This window comes from Neomonachus schauinslandi, chromosome 6, assembly GCF_002201575.2.
Source record: "Neomonachus schauinslandi chromosome 6, ASM220157v2, whole genome shotgun sequence".
Taxonomy (NCBI): domain Eukaryota; kingdom Metazoa; phylum Chordata; class Mammalia; order Carnivora; family Phocidae; genus Neomonachus; species Neomonachus schauinslandi.
In genome coordinates this window covers 140,224,496-140,242,920 of record NC_058408.1, presented here as the reverse complement: position 1 = coordinate 140,242,920, position 18,425 = coordinate 140,224,496, and the positions used below count along the sequence as shown (strand labels likewise).

General features: G+C 47.6%; 1 protein-coding gene across 1 annotated transcript in view; it reads left to right on the top strand.

The window, feature by feature from the left end:
- The first annotated feature begins 8,935 nt into the window (after positions 1-8,935).
- Positions 8,936-18,425, top strand: part of GFRA1 (GDNF family receptor alpha 1) — a 220,619-nt gene continuing 211,129 nt past the window's right edge. Inside the window, exons 1-3 of the mRNA XM_044916607.1 lie at positions 8,936-9,220; positions 10,050-10,343; positions 11,560-11,643. Coding sequence (XP_044772542.1) covers positions 9,181-9,220; positions 10,050-10,343; positions 11,560-11,643 — 418 coding nt within the window. The 5' untranslated portion in view covers positions 8,936-9,180. The remainder of the gene's footprint in view (positions 9,221-10,049; positions 10,344-11,559; positions 11,644-18,425) is intronic.

The window sequence follows — 18,425 nt, the reverse complement described above, 5'->3', positions numbered from 1 at the left end:
CGTCCACATCACTGATGGTGCAATTAACTTAATTAACACATACCTCTGTGGTGAGTCTGCTGAAATAACACTTTTCCTTTTCACAGTCCCCTGCCTTGCCAGCAAGCATCTCCAAGTTATGCATCTTCCAAGTAGGGAAGGCAGAGTGTTAAACAGCTTTGAGTTGGTACACAAAAAAATCCAAAAACCAAAAACCAAAAAACAAACCCAGAATTCCAGAATATCCACATTGTTAGCATCTCAAGTTACCTAGAAGAAATAATAGAAGCTTCATCTTGTAGGATAAGGGAAAGACCAGTGCAACTTAAAGTGGAGGCATGTCTGCGTGGGTTGACTATGACCCCATAGGGAAGTCCTCATCAAATCCAAAATGACTTCCCACAGGATAGCCTCCTGTTTCTCCCCAAGGTTCTAACGAAGGAGACTTTGGCCTTTGGTCTGTCATGATGGTAACAGGGATTTTTGACAAGTGAGAATGAGTCTGTGTCTACACGAGGAGCAAGTCTGTAGGTGGGCTGCCCTGCCATATCATGAACCCCTTCTGATAGCCTTGGATGAGTGCTATATGGGGCTAGAATGGGGAGACTGCAGATAAAGGGACACACCACTCCTATTTTGGAGGTTTTTAAACTTTATTCCAGTTCTTCAGAGTAGTTGAAAACCTCTCAAGAATGTTCTGCCCATTTCCTTCTGATTCTGTAGAGCCTTATTTTTATTTCCGTTCATGTTGACAATTCATTCTACACTCCTTTACAATATTATCTGATTATTTTAGATATGCAGCTCATCAAAGCGATTACATTGTCCTTTAGAGCCAACATTCTCCTGTATTTCCTATAGCAACCTAGAAGAGGGCTGGCCCATGATAGTCTCAGTAAATAATTGTTGAATTAAATTTCTTTTCCTTCTCTCATTAGAAACTGAATGTACTAGTTCTGCAATATTAGCTGCACGGATCAGAGACCCAGCGTACCAGTGGCTTAAATAAGACAAGTTTATCTGTCTCTCGCATAATAGTATGGGGGTAGAAATCTAAGGTGGGCAGACAGCTGTGCTCCAGGAGGTCATCTTGGGACTTAGGTCAGCTCTTTCTTGTCACTCTGTCATCTCTCGTTATTCTCACCTGCCTGGGCAAACATAGTACACACCCACCAGCCTCCCCCCGCCCCTCCAGGCACCGGGATGGTGGACAATGGAAAGAGTATAGAGTAAGAGCGCCCCTCAGCGATTCTTCACATCATTTTTATCACATCTTATTCATCGGATCCTGGCCACATGACCACGATGGTTGTAAGGGAGGCTGGCAAGTATAGTCTTTAATATGGCTGGCCAGCCTTCCAAAGAAAAATCAGAGTATTACTAAATGAAGCAGTAGTTTTCAAAGTTTTTAACCATGACTCATGATAAGAAAGACATTTTACATGACAATCCAATACAGGTGCCATACATATAGAGAAATTAAAAGCATCTTGAAATAATACTTACTCATACGTTGTATAGTGCATTTTCATATTTTTATAGTTTATATTTTATAAAATAAAGGTGTTTGTAACTAATGAATAGAGACTGGGCCTGTGATTCGAAAGGCACAGCTATGGAAGGAAGAGAGAAGAATCCCAGGGGGCAATTAAGAGTTTCTACCGTTTGGAAGGAAGCACTCAGGTCTGATCTTAGGCAAGATCATGTATTTGCATTCTTTGTGGTGAACATCACAATACTAGGTACTGGATAGGCACAAGAAAATAAATAAATCAACCAAAGCAATCAGTCCATGAATCAGTCAAGTAGTCAATGAAAGCTTAGAGAGAGTACAGACAAAATCTCTACTGACACTTGAGACAAAATGTTGAAGCCTCGAGGGTCCATTTCACCAAGAGAACCTCTAGAGGTGGGAGAATAGACATTCTTTTTGTCTCTTAACACAGGTTGTATGTAGATAAAACAGAAACACAGATATCCATCCCATTCTGTTTTTAAGCTGAACAGATAATTCATATCCAAACCAAACTGATTTCCTTTTAATTCCTTGACATGGCCTCAAATATATGAACTGTGTCAAGGGAACCCTCCTATTTTCATTATGATAGTGTCTCCTAGGCTATCCTAATTCACTTTTGTCCTAGAGTAATCTGTATATCAGATTTGTCGTTCCTTCTATAGACTTCAAATTTGAGGAAAACCTCATCTCCTGTGATGTTTTTTTCTTGACAGTTTCAACTGACTTTTGTCAGATTTTTGACCGAGGAAAATAAAAACCAACAACTCAAAGAACATTACACTGCATTTGTGTTCAGAGCAACAGTTTTGGATGAGTTTGAAATGACTTTTAAATGATGTCACAGTAGATGCTTTAAAACAGGCCCCAAATCCTTTGTGTCACAAGCACCGTGGGCTTAATTAGGTCTGGTGGGGGCATCGCCATTAACTGCAAGCTAATTGCGTTAGTGTGCTCATACTCCAGGGCTTCCAGAGGCTTGGGTTTGGGTAAACAGTGCATTTCCATGGCGTTTATGGAAAGATGCCTGTGCAAGTGGCCTGCCGAGGACAAGCTGCACCACAGAGCCTTTCACTGCTGCAGCCAGGACCTCTGACCTGCTCACCTCCAGGTTTTTGGTCGCCTTTGCTACCTCCCTGCTTCACCACTGCTGGGAGAGGCCTCATCCCACCACTTCAGACCTAATGAGCCTCCATAGAAATCAGAAGTTTTCACTGTCTTATAGGCTGCTAACAGGCTTCCGAAGAAATGAGTCAATGTTTTCATTCCACGTCCCAAAGCTCATCTGGATCGGCATCTGTGTTTGCTGTCTCCAGAGAGAGAGAGGCTAATTACTGGACAAAGCTGGGGATTAAGCTTCCCTCTTGCCCTTATGAAGGAACAGTCCCTCTGGAACAGGGTTTAGGGCTTATTAGGAGAGTGGTAGAAAGGAAAGGTGTTTCTTCCCCATCCTTTCTGGATAAGGAGGGCTTTTAATCTGACACCTTCGGCAATCACTAAGAAAAGCTTGCAAGTCCCCCAGAAGATGGGCCATCTTTTGCCATATATTCAAGCAATAAGACGTGACAGGCACATTATTTCATTGGGGCTGCACACCTTGAATGCATTCTGTGGCAGAAGGCCAAAGTACAAATGACTTCAACTCTCATGAAATGCAATATTCTCTAACAAATGCATTAAAATCCTTGCACTGGCTTATTAGTATTAAGAAATGAAAATTGCTTGAAAACTAAGGAGGCAGAGAGATTTCCCAAGATAGGTTCCTAGGGGTCAGGCACCTTGATAGCCAATAAGAAGCTACCAGGTGCAAATAATGTTCAAAGGACACATCTTAATATAGTCAGCCTGGAAGAGGTCTCTGAAATCTGAGAGCACCTGGCTCTTCCGCGCCACCAAAGGGCAAATGTTGAAGTATTAGAACGTGAGATGCGTGTCAGCATGTAGGCCCTTACGCCAGCCTTCCAAGTTTGTATGATTACTATTTTCTCATTTTCCTAAAGGATTGCACGAGGTCTTGTGTGTCTATAAAAGCATTTTTAACACTTTGGGGGTGATTTGGCTTTTTAAAATTTGCCTTCGAGGATGAAGGCTCCAGGCCGATTAATTGTAATCTGGCCCTTCTAAATCCTTCTCTCCCAGAGAGAGGCACATTTTTAGATGATTAGAGAACTTCAGGTGGGAACACTACTCTGCCTCTGGCTTTATGCCTTAAAATATGACCTAAGGCGAGCTATCATTTCCCAGAAATGAAATATGTAATATGTTACTATTAAAGTGAACCAGAAAAAGAGCATTCTATTACAATAATGGGTTTTGTTTTAAAAAAAATGTAAATGTCAAATCCCCAAAGGAATAATACATATTTGATACTATTATTGGAACAGCAATACCAGTAATTGCATGAAGTGCTTATATTTAGTATTATTCCTATAGTAAAGGGATTTTATATAAACCTTTCAGTAGAATTATTGTGTCAGAGGAAAATGAGAAACAACATCACTCATTATTCATGCAATCAATACACATTTATTGGAGGTGACTATGTGTCAGTCATCGGTCTAAAGGCTGGGGATGCAGAAAAAGGAAGAAGAATAAGGAGGAAGAGGAGAATAAAGTATCTTCCTGCCTTCAAGGAACTCACATTCCAGTTGAAGAGACAGGTATAGCAATTAACTTCAATGCGTGTCACACAGCTGTAATAAAAATCCCAACAGTGCCATGGGAATACACTACAGAGAACTATTGATTCTGGCTGAAGGAGTCCTTGCTATCCTTTATGGCCTGTTGGAGCTGAGCTGCATCTTAAAATTTCAGGATGAAGCACACATTGGGCAGATGGAACAGCATGGTCAAAGGTGTAGCATCAGCAAATAATAATAATAATAATAAATAAAAACATGGCACATTTAGGGAATGGTGAGTGGTTTGTGTAGCTAGAGGTAAGTCTGTCAAACTGCCTAATGTCAAATACTTTGATGGACTAGTTTGAGTCAGAGAAATTTGAGTGATTTTTGAGCAGTATAATTTTACAAAATGAATGTGTTTTACATTATACTCTATAGGGCCAAGGCAATGAGAGTAGGAGACAAAATACTGCATGGAATAAAACTGTCATTCTCGGGGCGCCTGGGTGGCTCAGTTGGTTGGGCGACTGCCTTCGGCTCAGGTCATGATCCTGGAGTCCCGGGATCGAGTCCCGCATCGGGCTCCCTGCTCGGCGGGGAGTCTGCTTCTCCCTCTGACCTTCCTCCCTCTCATGCTCTCTGTCTTTCATTCTCTCTCTCTCAAATAAATAAATAAAATCTAAAAAAAAAAAAAAAAAAAAAAAAAAAAAATTTAAAAAAAAAAAAAAAAAACTGTCATTCTCACCATGACTCATCTGTTAACTTATGAAAATATACTTATGTGAAAAAATGCAAGAAAATTGCCCATTTCACATGTTTATGGGTAGATTGAACCTAATTTTGTAGCTTTATTAAAACCAATTTCCCTCTGAGAAAACATGTCACAGGGGATGGCATGAACCTTTATCATTATTAATAATATTTGATATTTCGATGTCACCTTTCATCCTGAGATCAGTCCCGTCCACATGAGAACAGATAAGCTCCAAGGAAACAGAGATAATATTAATACAGTAAGTCACATGCATTTCTAGCTTCCATATTCCAAGGACTTTCCAGCTGTGCGTTTGTCTCACCTTTAAAAGTTAGTGGATATAGTTGTAAAGAAGTAATTTTTTGTTAACTTGTTATACGAGAAGTCTTAAGGTAGAGTAAGGGCCACATCCTTCTACACACAGCTCTCCTTGGAAGATCAGCTTTTGACATATCCATTCCCCTTTCTTTGGCTTCTTTGCCTGATAATCTCCATTCGGAGTGGAGGACACACCAGCAGTGAGCTGTGTCTTCATGGATTCTTCACCTTCTTCAAAAGAGTAGCAAGTCATCATGATCATCAACAACAACTACTACTACTGTTCCTTATAAAGCACTCATTTCAGGCCTGCGTTATTCTACTGTTCTAAGGTGATATACATCACCTTAACTAATTTCACACCAACTGTGCAGTAGAACTTTCTGTGATGATGGAGATGCCTCATATCTGTGCTGTCTAATGTGGTAGCCACTAGCCCCATGCAGCTACTGAGTACTTGAAATGTGGCTAGTGCTACCAGGAAAATGCATTTTTCTTTCATTTAATTTCAATTAATTTTTATTGAAATAGCCATGTGGCTAGTGACTATTGTATTGGACAACACACAGTGGCTTGGGGTTTATTTTTTAAAGAAAATAAAGCTCTGTTTTCATCATCAGTAAGGACTTAATGAGGACTGGTTCAAAAATATTCTTGAAGCTACAAATATTTTAAAAGAAGTCCCATATTTTACATTTGGGTAATTTTTATTCCATCCTTCCCTCATCCAGTTAAAATTTCGTTTAAACCATGTCTGTGGAACATTAGGGTAGCACAGAATCATTTCTAAACAAAGAACATTTACAAGAGATGTGGGTGATATCCTTAAATGAAACCTCATTGCCATCCAATCATCCCATGTGGTCAGCAATGATGGAAACTAGTCTATCCATTGAGAACTGGAATTCTAATTACTAATTTCCCAAAGGGAGACATTCACCCCCCCCCTTATAAAATGAGATGACAAAAGAAGGTTTTATGTTTTGGGTCTCCTTGGAGAAACACAGTTTTCAGATAAACTCTTAATTCACTTTGGGCCCTCCTCTTACTAAAACCACCTCCCCGGGATTTCTCTGGTTTGTGTGTGAAAATATGAGAATAAACTTAAGGTGAAGAAATTGATTAGAAGACTCAATTACATTTCCGCTTAGTCCGCTCAGTAACTTACACTGTTACCACTGTTAGAGAAAGAGAACTAAGTATCCCTTGGTTTGAACCATCTGTCGCGAAAATGTGACATATGTTTGCTTTGTTTACTCAACAACCAAGTGTAAACTGATACACTGAACAAGAAATCCGTGTATGGTGTGACCCTGAGAGTGCACACGCGTGTTGAGGAGGGTGTTCCATGAAGGCGTCAATCCTCCCATACCTATCCCTGAGGAACACGTGCATAGATAGGCGTGCAGATCAGAGGGGTGTCCCTTGGTTTTGGGCGCGGGAAGACACCCTCCAAACAATGCGGAGCACGCATTTGAATGGCTACCGCAACCAAGGGGCGCGCCTGGCTGGTGCGGAGCTGAATGGAGAGCTACTCACCCCCTCCTCTTTCCTCCTCCTTGTCTCCCCGCCCTTAACTCTCCCGCCTCAAACTTTACCCAAAGCCTGTGCCCTTTTCAATTAGCCCCACCTGGATCAAGAGGAGCGTTTCTTTTCTCTCCTCCGCAGCCCATTGTCTAGTGCAATGGGTTTGCAGATTTGACAGCTGAGCTCACCCAGACTCGATTCAAACTCGGTTTCCCTGAATGATGAACTTGGATATCAGGAAAGATCCCGAACCCAAGCCCTGAGCGGCCAGACCGCCCTCCGCCACCGCCCTCCGCCACTGTTCCATAGACTCCTCTCAGGACCCAGTGTAGGCTTCGTTCCCCTGGGCGCCCCCCGGTGTACGGGGAGAGGACTACGTGTTCCGGACGGGGTAGGGGGGTCAGCAGCATGGCTGAGAACGAGTGGTCCCAGAAATTGGGGCAAAAGGCTGTGTATGTGTTGGGCGTTTAAATTTATTATTATTTTAAAATTTACTCTTGAAACAGCCAAGATGGAGGTTAGCTTATAAATTTCCCAAAGCCAGGTCTGGCGCGGTTTAAATGCAGTGGCCGGGGGTTCCGCTTTTGTCTCCTTGCCCAAGCTCCAGGGGGGAGAGAGAGAGAGAGAGAGAGAGAGACTGCGTGTGCATGTGTGAGTGCGTGCGCGCTGGCGTGGGTCGGTGCGTGGGCACATCCTGCGATCTCGGCTCCGAGGGTCTGGGTCTGAGTGTGTCTTTAACGCTCCAAGTCTTGAGTCATAGCGCGAGTGACGTGGGGAAAAACTTTGTGTTCGGAAGAAGGGTCTGATTCGATTGCAATAGGACGGAAGAAAGAAAGAGCCCTTGTGCTTTGTGCCCTTTTGTGTCTGAGTGAGTGCGTGTGTCTGCGAGAGCGAAGAGGAGAGAGAGGGAGAGAGAGAGAGAGAGAGAGTCAGGCAGCACTCGCGGCCGGCTGCATAGCGCTGCGTGTCCTGTGCGCGCGTGCGGGATCCGGCGCCGAGTCCCACCGCGGACGAGTGTGTTCATCTGCGGCGTCAGTGCGTGCGAGCCTCAGAGGGGGCTGGCGGGAGCAGGAGCAGGCCGAGGGTCCTCAGGCAAAGAAATCTGGCCTCGAAACCCGCTAGCCTCGCTCAGCTTCCGATATCCCTAACCAGCATCCGAGAGCCGGGGGGGGGCTCTGCTCGGAAATCGTCCTGGCCCAACTCAGCCCCTTTGAGCTCTCGAAGATTACCGCATCTTCTTCCTAGCGCAGAGAAGTGAGCCCGGAAAGGGAAGGAAGGGGCGGGGACACCCCCCAAAATAAATAAATAAATAAACAAACTGGCTCCTCGACACAGCTGGATACGGTCGGTTGAGTCCAGGTTGGTGGCATTTGGAGAGTTTTTTCGTTCGGTGGATTTGGGAGCCCATCGCCGCTCCCCCACCCTCTTCTCCCCTCTTGCAGGCGCCCCTCAACTTTGGGGGCCCGGGGCGCGCGTGGCTAGGGGCTGCACCTGCCCCGGCGCTCCAGGGCTGCGGGCCGGTGCGCTCGCCCCGGGCGGTGGCGTTGATGAGCCCGAGTCCCGGGCGAGCCTGTGCGCGGCGCGGACACCGGGGAGGGAGCGGAGGACCCACCGCGGGTAGGGGCGCGCGAGCCGGATTTCGGCTCCAGCCGGGACGTCGGTTCCCCCTAGCCCGGCTGCCTCAGAAAGGAGGCGAGCCCGGGGAGGAGGGGGAGACGGCGACCGGGGGCGGCGATTGGTGGTTTGGGTGAAGAGGGCCGGCAGCGGAGCGAGCGAGCTGGCTGGAGGAGGGGGCGGCGAACTTCCAGGGAGAAGGGGCTCTTTCTGCGCCAGGGCTGGAGAAAGAGCTGCCGCCGCCGTGTGCTTCGACTCCAGGCAGCTGCTGGCTCCGCTCGCAGCGCTCGGAAAGTAACGTTATTTATTTATTTGCTTGCGTTCAGCCTCTTGGACCCGATAGACACCCCTTGGACTTTGGGAGCTCGCTTCCGACCTTTCCAGCCCCTACCCTGCCCTTGCGGGCGGCTCCCCGGAATACACGTACATGCCCACCCCCACCCCGGCGCCCCCTTCCTGCGCCCGGACCCGGTTAGGAGTGGGCCCTCACCCGGGCGCTAGAAAGTCCCCCAAGGCGGGAGCAGGGGAGGGCAGAGGGGCGGGGGAGGTTCTAGCGCTCTCGGCTCTCATTTCAAAGCGCGCTCTCCCTTCCAGGTTGGGTCAGACCTGAACCCCTAAAAGCGGAACCGCCTCCCACCCTCGCGCCAGCCGCCCGCCGGGAGCTGAGTCGCCGGCGGCGGTGGCGGCGGACGGACCCGGGAGTTTCCTCTCGCACTGGATGGAGCTGAACTTTGGGCGGCCAGAGCAGCGCGGCCGTCCGGGGATCGCTGTATGCTGAGCTCCCTCGGCGAGACCCAGCGGCGGCTCCGGATTTTTGGGGGGGCGGGGACCAGCTGCGCGCCGGCACCATGTTCCTGGCGACCTTGTACTTCGCGCTGCCGCTCCTGGGTAAGTCGAGGCCGCCGCTAGCTCTCTAACCTGCTGAGTCTTTCCGAAGGGTACCCGGGGCAGCGCCCCCCCCCCCATTGCAGCGCGGTTGCTCTGGGTGTGGGCGAAGTTTCGTTTTGGGGAAGGGGATCTTGAATCCCCAGCACCCTGGGCTTGGGAGGCGGTGATGGCGCGGCACTTGCCCGCAGCTTTTTGTGCTTGGTTTTTATTTTCTGTTCTTTTTAATGGCCTATCCTGGCGGAGAGTTAAGAGGTCCGAGCTCCTCCAGCCCTGGGACCAGCGCTCCTTGCGAGTCCCGGGAGCTCGCGGAGGCGCAGCGGGCAGGTGGGGTGTGGGCGAGAATTGGACTGGGAGAGCAAACTTCGAAGGGAAAACTTTTCCCCGAATAGCGTCTGAGCGCTCCCCGCCCGGCGGGCCGCGGACCAGAGCTCGCCCGCCCCTCGCCCGGCGCCCAGCCGGCAGCCGCCCTCCTCTTCGGAAAGCCCCCGGCTTCCGTCGGGCGGGGCCGAGCGAGCGGCTCCCGGAGGCCGAGCAGCTGCGCGGGCCGGGCTGCCCCCGAGCGGCGGGGCGGGCACGCGCGGTGGGCGGCGCGCACCCCGGGGCAGACCGCAAACAGCCCGCAAAGCCACGCCGGGCGAAGGTTGGCGTAGCCTGGGAGAGCCGGCGGCCGGAGGTCCCAGGGCGGGAAAATGACTCCCCGGCGTAGAGGGGCGGGCCCGCTGGCTGCGCAGGGCACCGCAGAAGCCTAGTCAGGCACGCGCCCTCGCCCGAGCGGGAGGCTTCGGGTCCCTGCCCAGGCGCCCTCACCCTCCCTCCCCTCCTCCCGCAGACTTGCTCCTGTCGGCCGAGGTGAGCGGCGGGGACCGCCTGGACTGTGTGAAAGCCAGCGATCAGTGCCTGAAGGAGCAGAGCTGCAGCACCAAGTACCGCACGCTGAGGCAGTGCGTCGCGGGCAAGGAGACCAACTTCAGCCTGACATCGGGCCTGGAGGCCAAGGACGAGTGCCGCAGTGCCATGGAGGCCCTCAAGCAGAAGTCTCTCTACAACTGCCGCTGCAAGCGGGGTATGAAGAAGGAGAAGAACTGCCTGCGCATCTACTGGAGCATGTACCAGAGCCTGCAGGGTACGCGCCGACCGTCCTCGCCCCCCACCCCCACCCCCACCCCTCACCCCTCACCCCACAAAGGCAGGCGGGCCCCTAGGCCGGGTCCGCTGACCTCATCCTCTCCTCGCTTCTCCCCAGCTGCAGAATGAGGACCTTTCATTGGCCCCCAGGGACAGCGGCAGCTGGTGTTTGCTGCCTCCCGAGCAGCATTGTTGGGGCCTGGTTGTTGGAAAACCCATGAGGGGGTGGGGGACACCCCCCCTCCCCGGGCCCCGCTGATCTCTCCGAAACCTGGTCAGAGCATCCGAGTAGGAGCCCGTTAAGGGACAGGGCAGGAACTCAAAACTTCTCTCCAAGGAGAGCTTCAGAGGATAGGAATACAAAGACTTGTCCTGAATCCTGTCCGGAGTTTCTGCCCTTTCTTCTTCCCTTCTGTCTATTCTGACATAAGATAAAGAATTAAGAATAAAAGGTCCAGTAGACTCTATTCTATCTTTACCCTCATCAAACCTGATCAAAGGCAGAAAAGCCATTTGTCATCTTAGATTAGCTGAGTCTTGAACCAGCTGGTGTGGTTCAGCCTTGGTTAACACAGAAGTGGCTTTGAGAGAAAAAGGGCCGCTTGTCACAACCGTCCATTCCAGTGGGAATTTTTTGGTCCTTGTGTGCCAGAGGTGGCTGGTGTTTGTAAATCTAACACAGCCATCCAGTGCATTCATTCTCCACGGAGACACCAAAACATTTGTAACATACAGATTTGACCTCTCAGCTGTCTCCTACTTCAAAACCTATTACAATGAAAACCTATTTCAGAGGCTGTTTCATAACCAGCATCCCGGCTTTCTGGCCACATGCTACATTGAGGGGCAAAGAAATGGGGGCCTCCTTTGGGTCACTTTTCTTCCATTGGCTCCCGGAGGTAAGCTGGGCTGGTGACATCACTGGTTCCTTCTTCTCTTATTTCATTCCTTTGCAAAGAGTGGGAGAGTTTTCTGGCAAGATCAGGCTGGGTTGCTCTCCAGTGTTTTCATGGCACTCTGGGGAGAGGAAGGACAACAAAGGCAGAGGGAATGCAACATAACCATGGCCAAATAGATGCATTTGAGACCTTTGAAAGTTTCAGCATCTTTTTGTTACACAATCATAACATCGTTAGAATTTAGATTCAGTAACAAAAACTCTCTGAAACATGTCTGCTTTCCAGATCTAAACCCCACCGTTCTGTTGTTTTTAGGAAATGATCTGCTTGAAGATTCCCCTTACGAGCCAGTTAACAGCAGATTGTCTGATATATTCCGGGTGGTCCCATTCATACCAGGTAAGCAGATTCATGCTTCCACTTGGATGCCTTTGACTGCTTGAAATCCATTGGATTGCATTCTCTTTGGCTCTCAGAGAGCGTCTAAGTAGATAGTTGAATGGTACAGCATTTCTGGGAAATTAGAAATAGGATGATGATAATGAAGAGGCAGAATGCCTAGAGATGATTGTATGACTTGAAAGTAATTCTAAATGAAGTAATGTGGTGCAGTGATTTGAAAGAGGTTGGAGGGAGGTGACTTGGTTGAATTTCTTTTTTTCCACATTGAAATATGATTGGCTAGCTCTTGCATAGGGACTTCTGTCTGTAGGTGGCAATCATACTCCCTTCTTGCTACCTACCATTCACAGCGCCTCCCTGCAAATGGGATCCCTGTCAGTGATGCCTCTTACTTTATGAGACTTCTGAAGATAATCTTAGATTGTTGAAGAGTTTCAGATGGACTCACTTGTCTGCCTTTGATTTAAAAGCTTTAACTCTACCATTTGTTAACAATTCTATTTTTAATTTGTCCTGAGCAGTGTGTGCATGTATCAAAGAATGTCTTACTTCCCCAGTGGCCCTTTAAAAAGTGGTCTCGCTTCCCATGGTTTGTTTTGTCTGTCTTTGCGATTCTACGTTTGTTTTGGAATGAATTAAGTTTTTCATAACTCTGGCATTCAGACAGCCCCATAAATAATGAGCAAGGCAGTAATTTCTCTTAATGACATACAGATTCTAAACTGATATTGTCTTTATTTGTTTACACTTAAGACATTTTCTCGAGTATATACAGCCATCACAAATGATATGTTTTGTTGGTGGTTGTACATGGGGGTGAATGTTGAATTTTATGAGATGATGGTTTGTTACAGGTGAGAGTGTTCTGGTGTTCTAAACATTTTCTGTTTCCCTGCAGAAAGCCATAGAATCAAGGGTATATGTAAATACTGATATTATGTGTCGGTGTATTATACATACATTCATTCACTCACAGACATCCAGTGAGTACCTAATACGTTCTAGCCATTGGGATTTTGGCAGTGAGCCAGACAGATGTCGCCCCTGCCCTCGTGAATCTTCGAGACAGCCAGCAACTGGCATTTATTAAGCCCCTATTTTATTCCAGGCACTGTGTTAAGAACTTTTTTAAAAGATTTTATTTATTTATTTATTTGAGAGAGAGATCAGAGGGAGAGAAACAAGCAGACTCTGCGCTGAGCATGGAGCCCAGTGTAGGGCTCAATCTCACGACCCTGAGATCATCATCTGAGCGGAAATCAAGAGTCAGATGCTTAACTGACTGAGCCACCCAGGCGCCCCCGTGTTAGCAACTTTTTATCATTAACGTAGATAACGTGTGCATCTTGGGTATTATTATTTCGATTTTAGGAATGAAGCAATTGATGCAGTGTGAAGTTAAGAAACCAGCCCAAGATCACAAAACTCATGATTAATGAAACCAGAATTTAAACCCAGATTTGTTTGATTCTGAGCTTTTGTAACATCTGCTCCTTGTTACCCAGAGTGTGGTCTTTGGACCAGTGGCATGGACGTCACCTGGGAGTTGGTTGGAAGTGTGGAATTTCAGGCTCCATCCCAGACCTGCTGAATCAGAACTTAATGTTTTAAGAAGATCTCTGGGCTGGGTGCTTCATATACACATGAAGCTTGAGATGCATTTCTCTACATTATCTGTTTCTGGTTCAGAGGAGAAGTGTGTGTGTGTATGTGTTTTGGGGTAAGATATAAGGGTTTAAGTTTAGTATCAGAGGCATTCATATATTATCCAAATAATGCTGATAATTTCCACTCCGGAGCCCTGCTAATGCTCCCTCCCCATCCCCTTGGCCCAGCTGGGGCAGTGTCTCAAGTACTGGAGGAAAGATGTACAGACCCATCTGAGCTCTCACAGGGGCAGGTCTTTAGGAGCTGGGGTGGGATGTGGCCATGGCGTACCAGGAGCAAACCTGGCCTTCCTAGTCTTTGGAGGGGTAGTGCCTCTTGCCTGCTGCCTGCCCCCTGGAAACCTTATTCCTTAGTTTTTGTGCTGATGCTTGGAGGGATATGCGCCTTCCCGTGGACAGTGAGAGTGAGAACGCAGGCTAGGAGGAAGGCTTATTTGGGTTTTAGTTTCAGAACTGCTGGGGACTAGAGGACTGCAACAGACTCATTTTCCCTTTCTGGTGCTCTCTTTTCTTGGTATAATGAGACCATGGGAGTAAATAATCTTTAGTCCTAACAGGTCATGATTCTGAGGGAAGATTGAGGTCACCTCCAGAACCCATTTACTGTGCTCTTCAATTGTGTTTTCAATCCTTGCATTCATTCTACAGTTAAAATGGCTTGGTCATTCTCAGATACCCCTGGCTTGCCTGAAAATCTTCTATGAGTATTGGGAATTCTTCTGCATATGGACCAAGTTTCACTCATTCATTTTCTTGGGTCCCTTTCTCAGCCAGGTTTCTTTTCATAGCAAATATGACCCTGACTTTGTGAGACCTGTCCTGCTGAGAACCCAGAAGTCATAATGAATTAATCAGAGCCAGGAAGGCCTTGTCTGGAGCTGCATTTTATCTCTCAAGGGCATTGAATTTAGGTTCCAGCACTAATGAGCTTTGACCTCTGACAGTGACGGTGTTCCCTAAGTGGGTATAGGGAAGCCAAATGGAACCTTGAGAGGTTTTAAGTCATTGAATAATGCATATTATCCAGTTTGGCATTTGTAGAATAAGGAAGGACAAAGGAGCAGGATGATAAATGTTGCTTTTCGTGGTTTGATTCTGAGTTTCTAGAACATCTCTCCTGCCTTCAAAATCTCTCTGAGGAAACCAGGACAACAGGGCCTCTGTCTTCTACAGATATGGTAGCAATCAGAGTTTCCATATTTGGGTTTCTTTGCCCAATGTGAGGTGAATGTTTATCCACATACATTAAGTGTGAGCTGAATTGTCTCACTGAACAAGGCAGGTTTGACGTTCTTGTGTTTCCATTTTCTTTGGACTCCTCAGAGCTGCGGGCTCCTTTGCCATTGTTTACTTGATCACCAGTTAAAAAGCCATATTGAGGTGCTGTCAGTGGCCTGACAGGAGCAAGGAAGGGAACAGAAATGAGATAGAGTCTCAAACCTGTCATCTCTGTTCTGAAGCCTGAGCGGCAGGAAAGAAATCAAACAGCCAAGTCAGGTGTGAATTGGGGAATTGCAGGAGCATAGCCCCTGTGGAAATGCATCGGTAGAAGCATTTGGCCTTGAAAGCACTTTTAAGGGCTCGAGGAGGGACCTTCGTTGTGGGTTGATGTCACTGTGGTTTTTAGGGGTCTCAAACAGGAAGAACCAGGCAGTGAGTGGGAGCATACAAAGGAAAGAGGGAGCCAGTGCAAGAGGATGTTGGAGGAGAGGAGAGAACACGGAAAAGGGTCTTGGGAGCCAAGAGGGCAGAGCCGTGTAGGCACATGGAGGCTCAGAGGACAAAGCCACCACGTATGTTTCACATCTGCCATGACTCTCTGCTCTTTAACCTTGCCTTTTCTTCTCTGTGCAAGTTCTAGAAGCAGCAAGAAGTAAGTAGTGATTTGAAAGGGAGATGAACCTGTTGGCCATGTTTTTGGACTCTCTGGAGGGGGAGAGCAAAGTAGCAAAAAATTTTGAAAATACAGTGGGTGCCAAGAAGAGTCTGAGGATGGAGGATCAGAAGGGGATATAAGCACCTCTATGGCAATGAGAGAAAAAAAGAGGGCTCCAGGGTTTAAAAGTATTGACTGGGAGGTTGGATTTTGTAGAGAGGAGTCAAGAGAGGCCAGGCCTTTCTCAAAAATAACCAGAGCCGATGGTATTGCAAACAAGAAGCGAGATGGATGTGGGGAAAGAGGGGCATTAGGATTTGAACATGCTGACTCTGGTTTGGTAAAAGATAAAGGTCTAACTCTCTGCCTCTCTCATCATTTCCTGCCAAGTCCTAGGAATGGCTTAGGCCTTCCCAGGAAGCCATAGGAACTTGACATCGGTTCCCACGCAATTGGAAATAGTTTGCTTCAGTACGAGATGCCCCTAAACACTCTTTGGAGTATGGCCCCTTTCTCTGAATAATGCTGTGAATAATTAGCCATGTTTAGCATTTCTGTTTTAATATGCCATCATACTTATGTCACTATGAGAAAAAAAAAAGCTTTCTTTAAAATTTTACATGTTGAAGAAAAGTCTTATAAGGTCCTGTGCTGTCTTGTCAAATCAGGACCACAGAGAGAAGTGTTTGTAAATACCAGCTACTGGGGTATGTGGTGGTCCTTTGCCTTCCACTCAGCTTTCCAAAACTCCTCTAATCATGTTGTCCCAATAGGTGAGAATCCCCGTTGGTTCCTTGTTCCCTGTTCTGACATATGGTAAACTCCTCCCCAGGCCAGATCGTGCCTGCCTTCCTTCTCTAAGCCCGTCACCCCCCGTCCACTCAGGCTCACTGAGCAATCCATTCCCCAAGCATTTCACATGTCTTCACTTTCCTGTGCCTTTGCTCATGCTCTTGCCTCTGATGGGGAAGTCTCTGTTAGTTCCCCGAGACCTAGACCCAATTTCATCTCTGGGGCCATGCTGGAATTCCCCCAGACAGGCACTTCCACTCAAGACGCTTTCGTGCTGCATTTTGTTCTTGCCTTCACGATAGCTGTTAATCACAGGGTATTGAGAGGACTCACGTATGTGTCTGTCTTTCGCACTGGAAAGCTGGGGGACCTGCTTGCTATGCGGGGTGTATGCTTAGCCTGGAGCCTTCTTCCTGTTCCTGAGTAGTCACCTCGTTAACCATGGGTGCTTGAATATCAGAGAAGGGCTGTAGAGATCCAGTCTAACCTTCTGCTTTCACAGAAGGGAAGCCCAGAGAAAGGAATTGTCTTGGCCGGGGCCACAGTGCTTGAGGGTAGCCCCGAGGACCTTTGCTAGAACACAGCAGTGCCTTCGGGGAGGCCAGTGTTAGCCTCTTTCTGTTCTGCGTACTCTCTGGACACATCATCCATTCCTGGGATTGCTGCTCCCACTTAAACTGAAGACTCAGAGCCTTCCCTCCTATTCTAGCCTCTCCTGAGCTCTCAACCGGCATTTCCAGCTGAGTCCTGGCCAACTCTGCCTGGATGTAGCTCAGTTACCTCAAACCCAGCACATCCAAAACGGTTCTCACCATCTCTCCCTCTTTTCTCCTTACACCCTTCTCTTCCCGAACCTTCTGTCTTACATATGGCATTGTCTGCCTGAGTTATAAGCTTCGGGGTTCCTGCCTGCCCGCCCCCCATTCTCATTCCTTCAGCTGGATCCATCACCAAGTCTTCTGAAGTCCACCTGCTATGTTCTGAGTTGCTCTCCTCTCTCCATTCCCTAAATGTACTCATCTTATCTCTCACTTGAACTTTGCATTGACCTTCTTCCTGGCGTCTCTGTGTCAAGTTCCTCCCAATCCAGCCCGGCCTCCTCATTGGCAGGCCTTATCTTAGCACCCCAGTGACTTAGAAGAACTGTCAGGCTTCAGTCTTCTTGCAGAGATTGTTCTACTAAGTGACCTTGCGTCTCACCCTAGCTGCCCTGTGTCCAAACAAGCCAGCTAGCCACCTGCTGTCCCACCAGTGCCCTGGGCAGCTTCGTGCCTCCAGCCCTTTGCGCACGCCAGTGCTGGGGAGAGAACACGTGCTTGGGGTCTGCCGACCTGTGGGCATCCTAACCCTGCCACTCCCTTCGTCTTGGGCACCTCACTCAAGCTCAGTGTGCCTCAGGCTCCTTGGATGTAAAACGAAATGAAGGTCATTCCTTTACAGGTTCTTGTGGATTCGAAGATGCTGTATGTAAAATACTAGGCCCCGAAGCATCCTTGGCCCCCAGTAAGTCTCAGTCACAGCCACACTAGCTGTTGGCTGGCTCCTGGCTCCAAGACCGGGACTCTTTTCAGCAGAACTTATTTCCTGATCATGGAACAACGAAAGGATGGCAATCCTGAGCCTTCTGGAAGGCTGTTCATAAACGACATGGACAAAAATGAAAAATCTAGCCTTTCTCTAAAGGGCCCTGGAGGAAAGTCCTGCCTCTTGATAACCCCGTTTGAGTCTGAACTTCCCTTTGGGGAAGGTCTTCCTTATTCCTGCTCTGAATCCCCCTGTTCCTTTGGGCCCTGTTTTTATGCTCTTTTGTCAGAGGTGAGTGTGTTGCAGCTGGTGATCACCCGGGTTGGGGGCTCTTCCTGTGCTTAAGGATTCTTGTGATCAGCTTTCCCTTCTCAGCTTGACTGATTCCCATTCTTCCAACCTCTCCTCATAAATCTGCTCTCCAACGCCCCTCATAGCAGGAAGAATTACTGCTCCCTGAGAAGGGTATGCCTTAAACCCGGGAGAGGCGTCCATCTCCACAGGCTCTGCTATGTCCACTTACATACTTTTGGTTCGAATTCTCTCCCCTCCAGTCCCTCAGCGCCTCATTTTATTTTATTTTTTTGTAGAACAATAAGAAATTACAAATAGGTTTAAAAAAGGAAAAGGAAAATTTAAATCACCCCTAGTCACACCTCCCAAAGATAACCACTGTAAACATGCTGATATGAAACTTCCCAGAATTTTTTCCTTTATATATGAATATGTGTATATATGTGTGTGTGTATATATACACATATCTTTTTTTTTTTTTTACAAAAATAGAGTCATAGGTTACACATACTTTCCGATTACCTGCGTGATGATCTGAGGAATGTGTGTCTTCTTGTATCACTGACTATGTCCCAAAGGTAAATTTTGTTACTTAGATTAACTGTCAACCTCGAGAAGTTTCATGG